At 46.2% G+C, this 18,015-nt stretch overlaps 1 protein-coding gene across 1 annotated transcript; it reads right to left on the bottom strand.

The window, feature by feature from the left end:
- Positions 1 to 346: 346 nt before the first annotated feature.
- Positions 347 to 14,225, bottom strand: LOC129833946 (SH3 and multiple ankyrin repeat domains protein 1-like). The gene is made up of 14 exons (XM_055898760.1): positions 14,160 to 14,225; positions 13,326 to 13,529; positions 10,701 to 10,772; positions 9,918 to 10,026; positions 8,989 to 9,143; positions 7,977 to 8,144; positions 5,289 to 5,405; positions 5,094 to 5,171; positions 4,718 to 4,784; positions 4,283 to 4,455; positions 2,622 to 2,818; positions 2,070 to 2,224; positions 1,458 to 1,571; positions 347 to 997 (listed from the first exon to the last, which is right to left on the bottom strand). The coding sequence occupies exons 1-14, from the start codon at positions 14,223 to 14,225 to the stop codon at positions 918 to 920; spliced, it is 1,755 nt and encodes a 584-aa protein (XP_055754735.1). The 3' UTR covers positions 347 to 917.
- Between the last annotated feature and the right edge of the window lie 3,790 nt (positions 14,226 to 18,015).

Here is an 18,015-nt window from a genome sequence, read left to right as displayed (position 1 = left end):
TCAGACCAGTACTGTCTGTAACTTCAGATATCAGACCAGTACTGTATGTAACTTCAGATATCAGACCAGTACTGTCTGTAACTTCAGATATCAGACCAGTACTGTATGTAACTTCAGATATCAGACCAGTACTGTATGTAACTTCAGATATCTGACCAGTACTGTACGTAATTTCAGATATCAGACCAGTACTGTATGTAACTTCAGATATCAGACCAGTACTGTATGTAACTTCAGATATCAGACCAGTACTGTCTGTAACTTCAGATATCAGACCAGTACTGTCTGTAACTTCAGATATCAGACCAGTACTGTATGTAACTTCAGATATCAGACCAGTACTGTATGTAACTTCCGATATCAGACCAGTACTGTATGTAATTTCAGATATCAGACCAGTACTGTATGTAATTTCAGATAGTAGCAGATAGTCCCCAGCACTGTCCAACTCATAACAGATCCATTACAGCCCAGCTTACATCACAGTATATCACCCAATCACAATCCTTCGCACAGTAGATCACCCAATCACAATCCATCGCACAGTAGATCACCCAATCACAATCCATCGCACAGTAGATCACACAATCAAAATCCATCGCACAGTAGATCACCCAATCACAATCCATCGCACAATAGATCCCCCAATCACAATCCATCGCACAGTAGATCACCCAATCATAGTCTCTAGTGGATCACTTCCACACATACAACACAGATGAGGTTAATATACAGTATATTACCCATAGTCCCAAACACAAGTTGACACAGTACTGTAGATCACTCTAACAAAGCCCATCTTACAGCGACACAACTCACTCCAACATACCCCAAGCATATCCAGGGCAAGATCACTCAACTCACTGACTTCCAGGTAGACCTCTGAGTATGACACTGTAGAGAAAGTCTCCCCATCCTTACCTGGGAGCGTCGAAGCTGTCGTAGGAGCCCACGGTGTAATGACGAAACAGTCTCTTGGCTTTCTCACTGCGGCTCTCTAAAACACACGACCACAGTGTTATCAGCATGATGCCTGCCTGCCACACCGACCAACACTGTCACTACAGTCACGCGCTGCTGTTAGACTACAGCCTGAACCTCGACAGTAAACGTCTCTCTATTGAGTCTCTACATACAGTAAAACCAGCTGTGTTTACCACTGCAGCCTTAGGCCTTAGTGGTGGGCAGACACCATTACTACGACTAGTGTAGAGCCTTCCTTCCCTGTCAACCCACACCTAATCATTCTGAGAGTCTAGAGTGGTATTTTCCCAGTGTTACTACCTAACTGGAGACCTCCTGCTAAATGTGTTGTTTTTATGCCTGTGTGTCTATGTGTAGCAGCCAGCGCTGCCGTGTGTGTGTGTGTGTGTGTGTGTGTGTTTTTCTGACCAATGAGAGGGTAGAGAGAGAGGCATGCTGTGTGTGTGTCTGCAGGTGTGTGGTCGGGGCCTCACCTGAGCGGTTGTCCTGGCTACGGACTGCCACTTCCTCTACACAGTCTGAGGGGAACCAGCCGGTCCGTCCCTTAACCGTGCCCTCCCAGAAGCCTCCCTCGCCCACACTCAGCACTGCACGAGGGGACAGGAAAGAGTGTCGCGCGTCAGAGCCATCACCTCCCATAGTCAGTATACACAAAACAACATACAGGCACAAACCACAACAAGGAAATAGCCACAACATGTAAACACACACAGAGGAATGTAAACACACAAACAGGCATGCAAACCTCTCTACGTACTCACCAAGACATACATACCTGGAAACACCTTAGACTCACTCACAGACACACACATATTCATACCTGCAGACATTGAAGACAAGGACATACAAGGACCTTACACTCTCATTAAGACAGGTAGACTACATCCACTAGACAGACTCATACATACACCACTCACATCAGCAGACAGAGACCTAGCCTGGGTACCAGCATGAACATTTCATCTCCTGGGCAAATGTATCAGACTAGCACCCAGGCTAGCAAACACTTTGAATTCACATGAAAAAACACCCAGCCAGACAGTCACACAGCCATTCTCTGACAGAGACACACTAAACACACACACCTTTGACTTTGTCTCCCTTGCTGATGCTAATCTCTCTGTCTCCCTGGGCGGAGTGGGAGCGCGTGGCCACAAACACACGTCCTGGGACGGCGCTGTAGAGACGCCTCCGCTGACCCCCTGCAGCCGTAACCGTATTGCTGCTGACAGACCCCGCCCTGGCCAGAGGGGGGCAGCGTTCAGCATACAGCACATACATTACAGTACACAACCAACTCAGTGGCCTTGTGGTTAGTATCTGCCTTCACGCTACAGAAATAGGAGACAGGCTCCTGCCCTATGGGCCGTTCTGGCTCGGACAAGGCTTATACTATACACAACCCTCATACACAGTAGACCCAATCCTAACTTGAGGTCTGCATGGATAATTTGGACTTTTGTGAAAACCATCTATTGACGGGAGATTTGTGTGCAAATTATTATTACAGATTTCATGTTTGGATTGGGTGCCATGTTAGAGTCACAGCAGAGAGGGACAACTGACACTGCTGTAGATGAGCACGCTATAATAGAACTACACATCAACGGTTCTATCAGAACCATAGTCAATCTTACCCTCCTGCTCCCCCTCCTGCTCCTCCTCCTGCTCCCCCTCCTGCTCCTCCTCCTCCTGCTCCCCCTCCTTCTCCTCCCTGCCTCCGACTCTGCCGACTCCTGTCCTCCTTATCCCCTGCTCTCCCTCGGGACGGGGAGCGAGTCCGCGCCCCACGGGGACTACTGGAGCTACGCATGGTACCTGAATGCTTATAGCCCTGAGAGAGCGAGAGAGAGAGCGAGAAACACAGAGAGACAGAGAGAGAGAGAGACAGAAAGAAACAGAGAGACAGAGAGAGAAAGAGACAGAGAGAGAGACAGAAAGAGAGACAGAAAGAGACAGAGAGAGACAGAAAGAGACAGAGAGAGACAGAGAGAGAAAGAGATGAAGGGGCAACACCGGTTCAGTGGTCTGTACTACAGTATATTAGTGATGTACTACAATATATTAGTGATGTACTACAATATATTAGTGATGTACTACAGTATATTGGTGATGTACTACAGTATATTAGTGATGTACTACAGTATATTAGTGATGTACTACAGTATATTGGTGATGTACTACAGTATATTGGTGGTGTACTACAGTATATTAGTGATGTACTACAATATATTAGTGATGTACTACAATATATTAGTGATGTACTACAGTATATTGGTGATGTACTACAGTATATTAGTGATGTATTACAGTATATTAGTGATGTACTACAGTATATTGGTGATGTACTACAGTATATTAGTGATGTACTACAATATATTAGTGATGTACTACAATATATTAGTGATGTACTACAGTATATTAGTGATGTACTACAGTCTATTAGTGATGTACTACAGTATATTAGTGATGTACTACAGTATATTGGTGATGTACTACAGTATATTAGTGATGTACTACAGTATATTAGTGATGTACTACAGTATATTGGTGATGTACTACAGTATATTGGTGGTGTACTACAGTATATTAGTGATGTACTACAATATATTAGTGATGTACTACAATATATTAGTGATGTACTACAGTATATTGGTGATGTACTACAGTATATTAGTGATGTACTACAATATATTAGTGATGTACTACAATATATTAGTGATGTACTACAGTATATTAGTGATGTACTACAGTCTATTAGTGATGTACTACAGTATATTAGTGATGTACTACAGTATATTGGTGATGTACTACAGTATATTAGTGATGTACTACAGTATATTAGTGATGTACTACAGTATATTAGTGATGTACTACAGTATATTAGTGATGTACTACAGTATATTGGTGATTTACTACAGTATATTGGTGGTGTACTACAGTATATTGGTGATGTACTACAGTATATTAGTGATGTACTACAGTATATTGGTGATTTACTACAGTATATTGGTGATGTACTACAGTATATTAGTGATGTACTACAGTATATTGGTGATGTACTACAGTATATTAGTGATGTACTACAGTATATTGGTGATGTATTACAGTATATTGGTGATGTACTACAGTATATTGGTGATGTCCTACAGTATATTCGTGATCTACTACAGTATATTAGTGATGTACTACAGTATATTAGTGATGTACTACATAGCTACATTACATGATACATGATGTGAAACAGTACAGTAATTCTCCCAGACTAGGTGTCCAGGTGCTAGGTTCCTTCCTCTACCTGTACAGACACAATGTTGGAGCCTGGTGTATTGGGCAGTGCCATCCAGTCAGGCAGGTTCATACTGTTATCACTGTTGGCACGAAGGAAGGGGTGAGGGTGGGGCAGCGCCAGGGTGCGCGGCGCACTCTCTCGCCTCTGAGGGGCGTATTTGGGAGACTCAAGAAAAGGTACTGAGAGAGTGTGAGAAGGAGAGAGAGAGACAGAGAGGTATAAACTAGTCATGTTAAGTTCACTTGCAGCACTCATTCAGATAGCAGGGACAGGAAATATCCCAGTATAATTGGCACACATACAAAAGAATGTAATAAATATTATCTGTGTACGCACAACATTGTTTTTAAAGAAACATGTGAATGCCGAACCACTCTCACATACTGTCACATACGTTCATAGAGCATAAACTCCTAGACACAGCCACAGGTCAGAACGTACCTACATATGTGTCCCGGTGGTTTTTGATAATCTCTCCTAGCTCAAAATGTCCGGACATGACAGCCACCTGAAACACACACGCTAGCAGTGTAAGGAACAGTTCTCACAGCACCCTCCACACACACAGTATGCACATATTCCTTGTCTCGGCTGGCCTTTTGTAAGGAGCACAGAGTACGAGAACCCAGCTCAAGGGGTCAGGCAGAATTCTCCCACCTTGGACCCTCGTACACGTCACAGAATAATATCACTAACACTGGTACATCTCATCCAATAGCATTTTCTGCTTTAGTAACTTCATCACACACAACCCCATCCAAGCAATGTACATACAAATACATCATTCCATTAGCCCAGCCATGTATTGTATAATCACCTGAAATGGGTTCTGCCCACTGTTATTCTTTGTGTCTTTATTGGCTCCCCTGTAAAGTAGAATTCGTGCACAGCTGTCCTGTATGGACAAAATACATGTCAATCAATTAGCAGCAAATAACTGTAATACTGGATTACAAAACTACAAAGTCATCTTTATTTGATATTTGTTTATGACACTACTAGAGAGCACTACCTTGTTGTATAAAGCACAAACGTGCAAGGCAGTGTTTCCTGAGGCATTCTGGGAAGTGGAGTCTGCCCCGTAAAAAAGAAGGTGCTCCAGATGCTGGGCGTTGCCATTCTGACAGGCCTGGGATCAGAGCAGTGTGAGCACAGAGAGGGAGGGAGAGAGAGAGGTGGGGGGACAGAGAGAGGTGAGGGGACAGAGAGAGAGAGAGAGAGAAAGAGAGGTGGGGAAAGAGAGATAGAAAGAGAGGGAGAGAGAGAGAGGGGGTGGGGAGAGGGGGATGACAGGCGATCAGAGGTAAAGAAAAGAGAAATGAATGAAGAGGGAGATGGTGAAAGATAGAGATAAAGGAAATAAAGAGCGGCGAAAGAGAGGGGGGGTTATAGATTGTCAAAAAGAGAGAGAGAAACAGGAACAACACACACATCAGAAAACAGCGAGAATACACACTTACCGAGCCACTCACACATAGATACGCACATAGATACACAATGACAACGCTCAACGACAACAGCACAAATACACACAGACATAATGATGAAAGGATGGAAAGAATGTTGAAATGGAGGGGAAGTTAGTACAGTACCTGTGTGTCTCCAGGGTTCTATCTGCTGTCCTCTTCATACCTGAGCTATGGAGTGACAGGGAGATGAGAGACGGGCCTCATCATGGGTTAGAGGGTACAGGGAGATGAGAGACGGGCCTCATCATGGGTTAGAGGGTACAGGGAGATGAGAGACGGCCTCATCATGGGTTAGAGGGTACAGGGAGTTGAGAGACGGGCCTCATCATGGGTTAGAGGGTACAGGGAGATGAGAGACGGCCTCATCATGGGTTAGAGGGTACAGGGAGATCAGAGACGGGCCTCATCATGGGTTAGATGGTACAGGGAGATGAGAGACGGGCCTCATCATGGGTTAGAGGGTACAGGGAGATGAGAGACGGGCCTCATCATGGGTTAGAGGGTACAGGGAGATGAGAGACGGGCCTCATCATGGGTTAGAGGGTACAGGGGGGTGAGAGACGGCCCTCATCATGGTTTAGAGGGTACAGGGAGATGAGAGACGGCCTCATCATGGGTTAGAGGGTACAGGGAGATGAGAGACGGGCCTCATCATGGGTTAGAGGGTACAGGGAGATGAGAGACGGGCCTCATCATGGGTTAGAGGGTACAGGGAGATGAGAGACGGGCCTTATCATGGGTTAGAGGGTAAAGGGGGATGAGAGACGGGCCTCATCATGGGTTAGAGGGTACAGGGAGATGAGAGACGGGCCTCATCATGGGTTAGATGGTACAGGGAGATGAGAGACGGGCCTCATCATGGGTTAGAGGGTAGAGGGAGATGAGAGACGGCCTCATCATGGGTTAGAGGGTACAGGGAGATGAGAGACGGCCCTCATCATGGGTTAGAGGGTAGAGGGGGATGAGAGACGGGCCTCATCATGGGTTAGAGGGTACAGGGAGATGAGAGACGGGCCTCATCATGGGTTAGAGGGTACAGGGAGATGAGAGACGGCCTCATCATGGGTTAGAGGGTACAGGGGGATGAGAGACGGGCCTCATCATGGGTTAGAGGGTACAGGGAGATGAGAGACGGGCCTCATCATGGGTTAGAGGGTACAGGGGGATGAGAGACGGGCCTCATCATGGGTTAGAGGGTACAGGGAGATGAGAGACGGCCCTCATCATGGGTTAGAGGGTACAGGGAGATGAGAGACGGGCCTCATCATGGGTTAGAGGGTAGAGGGGGATGAGAGACGGGCCTCATCATGGGTTAGAGGGTACAGGGAGATGAGAGACGGGCCTCATCATGGGTTAGAGGGTAGAGGGAGATGAGAGACGGGCCTCATCATGGGTTAGAGGGTAAAGGGGGATGAGAGACGGGCCTCATCATGGGTTAGAGGGTACAGGGGGATGAGAGACGGGCCTCATCATGGGTTAGAGGGTACAGGGAGATGAGAGACGGGCCTCATCATGGGTTAGAGGGTAAAGGGGGATGAGAGACGGGCCTCATCATGGGTTAGAGGGTACAGGGGGATGAGAGACGGGCCTCATCATGGGTTAGAGGGTACAGGGAGATGAGAGACGGCCCTCATCATGGGTTAGAGGGTAAAGGGGGATGAGAGACGGGCCTCATCATGGGTTAGAGGGTACAGGGGGATGAGAGACGGGCCTCATCATGGGTTAGAGGGTACAGGGAGATGAGAGACGGGCCTCATCATGGGTTAGAGGGTACAGGGAGATGAGAGACGGGCCTCATCATGGTTTAGAGGGTACAAGGGGGTGAGAGATGGGCCTCATCATGGGTTAGAGGGGTACGGGGGGGGGGTGAGAGACGAGCCTCATCATGGGTTAGAGGGGTACAGGGGGGTGAGAGACGGGCCTCATCATGGGTTAGAGGGGTACATGGGGGTGAGAGACGGGCCTCATCATGGGTTAGAGGGGTACATGGGGGTGAGTAGCAGGAGAGACACATCAGGGTAAGGGAGGCGTACCATGACATGAATGGATAACATAAATATAGAGATGACATTTACACACTGACATTAACACAAATACACACACACACACACACAAACCTATATACACACAAACACAGTGAAACGCTAATGGACATAGACACTTGAACATAGACTAAACCCCACAGAAAAAAACACAAACACACACAAACACACACCTACACCTCAACCAACCTGGTGTGTCTCATCCCAGCCGTTCTCGTCCCTGACGGCCAGCTTGGCGCGGTGGTGGAGCAGGGTCTCACAGCAGGAGGTGTCTCCCCCTGTCAGCACAGTGTGGTAGAGCGGAGTCAGCCCCCGCCGGTCCTTATAGTCCGGAGACGCACCCAGAGACAGCAAGGTCTATAGGGACACACCAGGTACACACATACATACACTCTTAGAGAAAAGGTGCTATCTAGAACCTAAAAGGTTTCTTCGGCTATCCCGTAGGATAACCCTCTAAATAACCATTTTTAGTTCCAGGTAGAACCCTTTTGGTTCCAGGTAGAGCCCTTTTGAGTTCCTTGTAGCACCCTTTCCACAGAGTGTTCTACATGGAACCCAAAAGAGTTCCACCTGGAACCAAAAAGGGTTCTCCTATGGGGTGTCACGACTTCGACCGAGGCAGGCTCTCCTTCCCGTGCGGGTGGCGTTCGGCGGTCGTCGTCACCGGCCTATTAGCTGCCACTGATCCTTTTCTCCCCCTCCCTATGTGGTTATTGGGTTCACCTGTTGTGTATTAGGGTTAATTAGTTGGGCTTATTAGTCAGCCGGCCCGCACGTTTCTTTGTGCGGGATTGTTTGTTTGTAAGTAGTGGTGTTGGTTTTGTGCTACGTGTTTTCTGGACTGTGTTCCTTTCCCCCCCGTGTCTGGGGTTGGTTAAATAATACACCCAGTGTGTTAGTAGGGTGGCCTAGTTTGCCCGTGTTCATTAAAGAACATTTTGTATTGGCACCTGCTGTTTCCTGCGTTTTGACTCCACACTCCGACACCCAGGCCTTACATGGGGACAGCCGAAAAACCATTTTGGAACCCTTTTTTCTAAGAGTGTATTAAACGATGAGTTGAATATCACTATAAAATATATGATATCATTATAAGAACATCATGACTGTATCTCAATACAAGACACTATGCACAGTGGGTCCATACATGCTCCTTTAATCCATAGATGTGAGTGCAAGGAGGTGTGTGTGTGTTTACCAGCAAGGCTGTGTGGCAGTGGCTGCGGACAGCCTTGTGTAGAGGTGTGAGTCCGTCCTTGGACCTGAAATCAAGATGAGCCCCTCCCAGCACCAGCCCCCGTATGGCCTCCCCTCCCCCCGGCTCACACTGCACCGCCAACGTCAGGGGGGTTTCTACAGAGGAGAGAGAGAGATGGAGCAATGGAGGGACGGAGGGGCTCATATATTTAATCAGACAGACAGGAGTGGGGTTATGACATGAACATCACAGCATCATGTCACTCTAGTCTACTGTAGTAGTACAGTATCTCTTATCTGATAGTGGCAGATGTAGAGCTCTCTGCTGCCCCCTGGTGTTGCCAGGTGGAAGTGCACTTCACACTCCCAGCGACAGCAGGCTCTGTTGTGTGAGAGGACTGTTGCAGCACACCCAAAACTGCTAACAGTAGCTGCCTGTCTCCCACCTCGTTATATTATCTGGCTCTTAAATGAGACTCAAACTAACTGTCTACTTTGCTTGTTATAATCATCTTTAATAAAGTGTTAGATAGATAGAGCTTTGGGTAAGTGTGATTCAGAGTTATAGAGAGTATTGGGGGTTTTCAGGTCGAGGTTACAGAGGACAGCCATTAGCCATAGCTCCCACAGCTATCTTGGCTGTTAGCTAATTCAACTTGGATATGAACAGTTTGCTAGTTAGATGACAGGTTGTATGGCTGAAGGGTCTGGAAATGATCTCTAGGATGCTAAATATACAGTGGCCATATGCCCCACAAATGTTATGGGTCACTAAAAAGGATTTCTTAGGGGGTCAAGGTATCAGGGACTACAAAGACAGACAGACACACAGACAGACAGACAGACGGACTAAATGGCCGATTGGTGCTAACTGACTGAGGAGAGGTCACAGGTCACCCTGGCAGCGGACAGCATCTGACAGCGTCTCACCTCCTGTGTCAGGGTCCTGGTAGTTGGGGTCAAGCCCTTTGTCCAAGAACTTGGCCATCTTGTCCACAGAGCCACTTTGGATGTAGTCCATGAACTTCTTCAGACTGGCCTATGAGAGGCATGAGGGGATAGAGAGAGATGAGAGGACTCCACTCCTACAAATAAAGGTCTATCCAGAACCTAAAAGTGTTCTTTGGCTGTCCCCATAGGAGAACCCTTTGAAGAACCCTTTTCGGTTCAAGGGTTCTACCTGGAACCAAAAGGGTTCTACCTGGAACCAAGAAGGGTTCTACCTGGAACCAAGAAGGGTTCTCCAATAGGGAAAGCCCGAAGAACCATTTGGAACAGTTTTTTCTAAGAGTGTGCCAGCACTGCGTTCCACAGAGAGCAGAATTGACACATTAATACAATTTGTAAGTCGCTCTGGATAAGAGCGTCTGCTAAATGACTTAAATGTAAAATGTAAATGTAATACTGGAGTTGTCTGCCACACAAAGCACAGCACAGCTAACAGTGGAAGGCTGCCCCAAGGGCCTGTAACTGCAGACAGACAGTGTACAGTCCCACTCACACACACACACACACGTGAGTGCACACACACACAAGGCGTGTACACACACTGACACGCAAAGAGTGCACACACCCACACATAAGTATGCACACACATACACACACACTCCCGCCAACACATACACCTTCATACTGCACCAATGCATGCTACACACACTTACACCCACAATTCCCATTGTGCCACACCCTTTGAAACAGACAACCAACCAGTACCTTAGTGTGCAGTTTAGCCAGCTGTTTCTCATCTAGATTGGTCTGTTTGTACACTCTGGTCTTGTAACGAAACTAGAGGAGAGAGAGAGAGAGAGAGAGAGAGCGAGAGAGAGAGAGAGAGAGAGAGAGAGAGAGAGAGAGAGAGAGAGAGAGAGAGAAACAGAGAGAGAAACAGAGAGAGAAACAGAGAGAGAAACAGAGAGAGAAACAGAGAGAGAAACAGAGACAGACAGAGAGAGGGAGAAAGAGAGAGAGAGAGAGAGATAGAGAGAGAGAGAGAGAGAGAGAGAGAGAGAGAGAGAGAGAGAGAGACAGAGAGAGAGAGAGAGAGAAAGCGAAAGAGAGACAGAGAGACAGAGAGAGGGAGAGAGAAAGAGAAAGAGAGAGAGACAGAGAGAGGGAGAAAGAGAGAGAGAGAGAGAGAGAGAGAGAGAGAGAGAGAGAGAGAGAGAGAGAGAGAGAGAGAAAGAGAGACAGAGAGAGAGAGAGAGAAAGCGAAAGAGAGACAGAGAGAGGGAGAGAGAAAGAGAAAGAGAGAGAGACAGAGAGAGAGAGAGAAAGCGAAAGAGAGACAGAGAGAGGGAGAGAGAAAGAGAAAGAGAGAGACAGAGAGAGAGTTAATCTTGACTGGAAGGCCTTTTGTCCTCAATTCTCTAAGCTTTTGGCCTAGATCCACATGATGGAGCCTGCAGATGTATTGCAAAATGATGCTTTATCTAGTTTACCCATAACTTCCATCCTCCTCCTCTTCCTCCTCTCAACGAAGAAAGAAAGAAACGGCACAGGTTTACACTAGTTTACACTAGCCACAGAGTGAGAGTAACCTTACAGAGTAACCTTACAGAGTAACACACAAAGTTAGAGTAACCCACAGAGTAACCCACAGAGTGAGAGTAACCCACAGAGTAACCTTACAGAGTGAGAGTAACCCACAGAGTAACCTTACAGAGTAACCCACAGAGTGAGAGTAACCCACAGAGTAACCTTACAGAGTAACCCACAGAGTGAGAGTAACCCACAGAGTAACCTTACAGAGTAACCCACAGAGTGAGAGTAACCCACAGAGTAACCTTACAGAGTAACCCACAGAGTGAGAGTAACCCACAGAGTAACCTTACAGAGTAACCCACAGAGTGAGAGTAACCCACAGAGTAACCTTACAGAGTAACCCACAGAGTGAGAGTAACCCACAGAGTAACCTTACAGAGTAACCCACAGAATGAGAGTAACCTTACAGAGTAACCCACAGAGTGAGAGTAACCCACAGAGTAACCTTACAGAGTAACCCACAGAATGAGAGTAACCTTACAGAGTAACCTTACAGAGTAACCCACAGAGTGAGAGTAACCCACAGAGTAACCTTACAGAGTAACCCACAGAGTGAGAGTAACCCACAGAGTAACCTTACAGAGTAACCCACAGAATGAGAGTAACCTTACAGAGTAACCCACAGAATGAGAGTAACCTTACAGAGTAACCCACAGAGTGAGAGTAACCTTACAGAGTAACCTTACAGTGTAACGCACAGAGTGAAAGTAGCCCACAGAGTAACCCACAGAGTAAGAGTACACTTGTGAAGGTGGTAAATGACCTTTTAATGGCGTCAGACCAAGGCTCTGCATCTGTCCTCGTGCTACTAGACCTTAGTGCTGCCTTTGATACCATTGATCACCACATTCTTTTGGAGAGATTGGAAACCCAAATTGATCTACACGGACAAGTTCTGGCCTGGTTTAGATCTTATCTGTTGGAAAGATATCAGTTTGTCCATGTGAATGGTTTGTCCTCTGACAAATCAACTGTACATTTCGGTGTTCCTCAAGGTTCCGTATTAGGACCACTATTGTTTTCACTATATATTTTACCTCTTGGGGATGTTATTCGAAAACATAATGTTAACTTTCACTGCTATGCGGATGACACACAGCTGTACATTTCAATGAAACATGGTGAAGCCCCAAAATTGCCCTCGCTAGAAGCCTCTGTTTCAGACATAAGGAAGTGGATGGCTGAAAACTTTCTACTTTTAAACTCGGTGTGTGTGTTTTACTCAGAGAGATTTACTCCTGAGGTGCTGACCTGAGGTGCTGACTTGCTACACCCTCAATAACTTCAGTGATTATTATTATTTGACCATGCTGGTCATTTATGAACATTTGAACATCTTGGCCATGTTCTGTTATAATCTCCACCCGGCACAGCCAGAAGAGGACTGGCCACCCATCATAGCCTGGTTCCTCTCTAGGTTTCTTCCTAGGTTTTGGCCTTTCTAGGGAGTTTTTCCTAGCCGCCGTGCTTCTACACCTGCATTGCTTGCTGTTTGGGGTTTTAGGCTGGGTTTCTGTACAGCACTTCGAGATATTAGCTGATGTACGAAGGGCTATATAAAATAAATTTGATTTGATTTTAACCTTACAGTGTAACCCACAGAGTGAGAGTAACCCACAGAGTAACCTTACAGAGTAACCCACAGAGTGAGAGTAACCCACAGAGTAACCTTATAGAGTGAGAGTAACCCACAGAGTAACCTTACAGAGTAACCCACAGAGTGAGAGTAACCCACAGAGTAACCTTATAGAGTGAGAGTAACCTTACAGTGTAACTTTACATCCAGGCTGTATATACCTCCAGATATGGTACCCCCTTCTCAAAGGATTGTGGGTACTCTCTCAGCATCTTCTCCTCCTCCAGGAACTTGGCGTCATGGCCTTCGGTGGCTGGTTGGAACAAGCCGTAGTTCAACACGTCCCGCAACGAATCGGTCAGAGAACATAGCACCTGCTGCTTGGCCTTCCAAACGGTCGCATCCGGGTTGAACCGCAAACACTTCTGCAGAGGAGACGGGGAGAGAAGGGGAGAGAAGGGGAGAGAGAGAGGGAGAGAGAGAAGGAGAGAGAGAGGGAGAGAGAAGGAGAGAGAGGGTTCAATGGTGGTGCTTAGAGAGAGGGGGGGTAGTTGGGGTTTAGATGAAAACACTAAAGAAGAAAAGCGAGGAAAATGAAAGCATTGAACTATAAAGTAGAAAAGTAACAGCAACTTAACAGTCTAGACTGAAGGAAGGGTCCTGGTGCAGTATTAGTGTGTCTGTCAGAAGTGGAGAACCGCTCCTCGCTGCAGTACTGCTGTTATTACCATGCTGAACCACTAGGGAGAGACATTGTGAGTCCACCACAGGGACCAGTGATGTGTATGGTTTTATACAGTAAGGAGATATGAATGGCTGATTGTACTGTCTCCTCTGACAAGTGAGCTCCTGTATGGTGAGATGAATAGAATGTTTGATTGTGCTGTATCATATAGGCACAGTTAGCATTGGAGAGAGAAGGTCCTTAATGTCCTTATATGGACAGATCCACATCTTTCTGTAGATCATGAATCAAACCGTCTTCCTCTCTTTCTCTCTCTCTCTCTGCTGTGAGTCTGGGCTGAGGCTGAGGTAGAGCAGGCCCTTCCCCTGACCTTGAAGCAGCTGTGTGATTGGTCCTTCTGGAGAGCAGCTGGATCTCTCGCTTGCTGCTTCTGCATGCATGGATGTACGCTCCACGGCTCAATACATCTCACTAAAGTGTTTAACTCTCTCTTTCTGTCTTAATCTCTCCCTCACTGACTGTCTCACACACTCTCTCTGTCTGGCTGTGTGTGTGTGTGTGTGTGTGTGTGTGTGTGTGTGTGTGTGTGTGTGTGTGTGTGTGTGTGTGTGTGTGTGTGTGTGTGTGTGCGTGCGTGCGTGCGTGCGTGCGTGCGTGCGTGCGTGCGTGCGTGCGTGCGTGCGTGCGCGTGTGTGTGTTTGAGGGAGGGAGGGAGGGAGGGAGAGAGAGAGAGAGAGAGTGAGCATGGAATACTGTGCAGAGGTGTAAAATGTCTCTCTCCCTCTCTTTTATTCAGTCTGGGTTTGTGCACAGCCAACCAAATCACTATGGCAACCAGTTCATTAGTGGAGCAAGATCCTTGTTGCCATAGAGACATCGCTGTGTTCCCTTGGAGATGGGGAACTATGGGATAAAGTGAGAGAGTGCCCGTGTCTGTGTGTATGTGTGTTTTACAGTGAGTTGGAGAACGAGAGAGGTGGAGTCAGGGGGAGGAAAGGGTTTATGTATGAGAGAGAGAGAGGGGGAGGGATATAGAGAGGGAGGGAGTGAGAGAGAGAGAAAGAGAGATGGAGAAAGAGAGATATTGAAAGGGAGAGTAAAAGAGAGAGGATGAGTAGGTGTGTCAGCATGCAATAGATTGTTTCTTACACACACGCTGACATACTGCACCAACATGTACATCACACACTAGAATTAACACTCAGTCCCATCAAAATACACACACGCAAACAGAATGCAGGCTAGGGAAGCTAAATGTACTCTGAGATCATTGAGGAGGAGGAGAACGTTTATCAATACAGCATAATGCATGAAAAATATTCCCATAATCACCATCATTATTGTTTCAATTATTATAACACTCTGTATAATTACTGTAATTTTGCTTTTACATTTTATTTTGTTTTATTAACCCATCCACCACCCTCTTCGGAGGACATGTCTTCTTTGTTTTTTACAGCTTTTCTACTTCATATACATACATTTTACATAAAGATTTTACATATACATTTGAATTCTGCAGTTAATCTTAGGGGCATTAGCACATTTGTTTAAGACAGGAGAGGTTCTGTTCAACACCAAAGCAGGTGGGAGAAGAGGAACGGGTGGACCACTGAACAAGCAACCTGATTGGTCCATATACCTACTGATTGGTTGAAATGACTCATTGAACTCTCTCATGAGCCCTCCACTCCAGACTAACTCTTTACAGACTTCTAACAGAGAGGAAGACCATCTCTGCTTCTGAGTCTGACTGGTTCTGACTTACTGTTATTGATTCAGTATTATAGACTAACAACTAGCTGTAGGTTGAGGCAGCTTACAGGCCAATAAGTGGATTAGCAGCCTTTAATGAGAACTATGGGGAAAAAACCACCCCCTCTCTCCCACTGTTTAAGTCAATTTCTCTCTCCCTTTCTCCTTCGGCCTCTCTATCTCTCTCACTACCTCTTTCCCATCTATTTCCTATGTTCCCCTTCTCTAGCTACATCACAGTCACACAGTTCTCCTTTCCACATTCCTTTCAGACCCCTGTTTCCCTCTCTCCTTCCATCCCCTGTCCTCTCCTCTCTTCACCCTCTTATCTGGCTCTGCCTCTCTAATCTGGGCCCCTCTTCACCTCTGGCTGAGCACTTAGAAGGCCCTTACAAGGCTTACAGTTGTTGGTCTACTCTAAATGTATGTCAATGGGATGGTATGTTACTATGTGTATACAGCAGGTAAGATGACTGTATATAGATGTATTGTATACTGTATGTGTAGGTAAATATATATCAGGGAGTATGTGGGCACTTCTTAGCCAGTTGTGGAAATCCTCAATTCATAACATTTGTGTTTATAAGCTGCTGCCCGTCTCTCCGTGATCTCATTACAATACAATTAACCAGCAATTAGAGTTTATTGAGGGTGAATTAGCTGACATGTAGAACAGGCCTAATACACTGGGATTATACAACCATATTACCCCACTGCACAGGAGAGAAGGAGATAAGAGAGAGAGAGATGGGAAAAAGTGAGGTAGGGAGGGTGAAGGGACGGTGTGAAAGACAAAAGGAGGGAAGGACAATATGAGATGGAGGGAGGTCAGGAGAGAGGAGAAATAGAGGACAGGATATTGTCCTACTCCTCAGAAACATCTAGAAGTCATGTGGTGTTACTGACCATAACGTGGCAGCACTAACTGTAGTATTGGTTTTCTTAGATCATGTCAAAATACATGTTCCTTCCATAAGACACAGAGAAAGGATCTTGGGTAACCAATTCCGTAGCATGCTTCTCACTTTCGCATACACGGCGGAGCGAGGGAACAAGTAACAGCAGGAGATCCACAGAATACAGTTACACTCAGTATACACAGTAATACACAGTACTACACAGTAATACACACTCATATAGTCATCATAACAGATTCAAATCAGCACACAGACACATACAGTGCATTCAGAAAGTATTCAGACCCCTTCCCTTTTTCCACATTTTGTTACATTACAGATTTATTCTAAAATGGATTCAATAAAACAAAACAGAAATACCTTATTTATATAAGTATTCAGACCCTTTGCTATGAGACTCAACATTTTCTATTTATCATCCTTGAGCTGTTTCTACAACTTAATTGGAGTCCACCTGTGGTAAATTCAATTGATTGGACATTATTTGGAAAAGCTTGTCTATATAAGGTCCCACAGTTGACATTGCATGTCAGAGCAAAAACCAAGCCATAAGGTCGAAGGAATTGTCCGTAGAGCTCCGAGACAGGATTGTGTCGGCCCACAGATCTGGGGAAGGGTACCAAATAATTTCTGCAGCATTGAAGGTCTTCAAGAACACAGTGGCCTCCATCATTATTAAATGGAAGAAGTTAGGAACCTCCAAGACTCTTCCTAGAGCTGGCCCCAGGGCAAACTGTGCAATTGGGGGAGAAGGGCCTTGGTCAGGGAGGTGACCAAGAACCCGATGGTCACTCTGACAGAGCTCCAGAGTGCCTCTGTGAAGATGGGAGAACCTTCCAGAAGGACAACCATCTCTGCAGCACTCCACCATTCAGGCCTTTATGGTAGAGAGGCCAGGCAGAAGCCACCCCTCAGTAAAAGGCACATGACAGCTTGCTTGGAGTTTACACCTAAAGAGTCTACGGCACCTAAAGAGTCTAAGACCATGAGAAACAAGATTCTCTGGTCTGATGAAACCAAGATTGAACTCTTTGGCCTGAATGCCAAGCATCACGTCTGGAGGAAACCTGGTACCATCCCTACAGTGAAGCATGGTGGTGGCAGCATCATGCTGTGGGGATGTTTTTCAGCATCAGGGACTGGGAGACTAGTCAGGATTGAGGGAAAGATGAATGGAGCAAAGTACAGAGATCCTTGATGAAAACCTGCTCCAGAGCACTCAGGCACACAGCCAAGACAACGCAGGAGTGGCTTCGGGACAAGTCTCTGAATGTCCTTGAGTGGCCCAGCCTGAGCCCGGACTTGAACCCGTTCGAACATCTCTGGAGAGATTTGAAAATAGCTGTGCAGCAACGCTCCCCATCCAACATGACAGAGCTTGAGAGGATCTGCAGAGAAGAATATAAGAAACTCCCCAAATACAGGTGTGCCAAGCTTGTAGAGTCATACCCAAGAAGATAAGAGGCTGTAATCGCTGCCAAAGGTGCTTCAACAAAGTACTGAGTAAAGGGTCTGAATACTTGTGTAAATGTGAGATTTCCACTTTATTTTTTA

The sequence above is a fragment of the Salvelinus fontinalis genome, chromosome 34 (genome assembly GCF_029448725.1).
Source record: "Salvelinus fontinalis isolate EN_2023a chromosome 34, ASM2944872v1, whole genome shotgun sequence".
NCBI lineage: Eukaryota > Metazoa > Chordata > Actinopteri > Salmoniformes > Salmonidae > Salvelinus > Salvelinus fontinalis.
The sequence above is the reverse complement of the archived record's forward strand: the minus strand, read 5'-3'. Positions and strand labels throughout refer to the sequence as shown.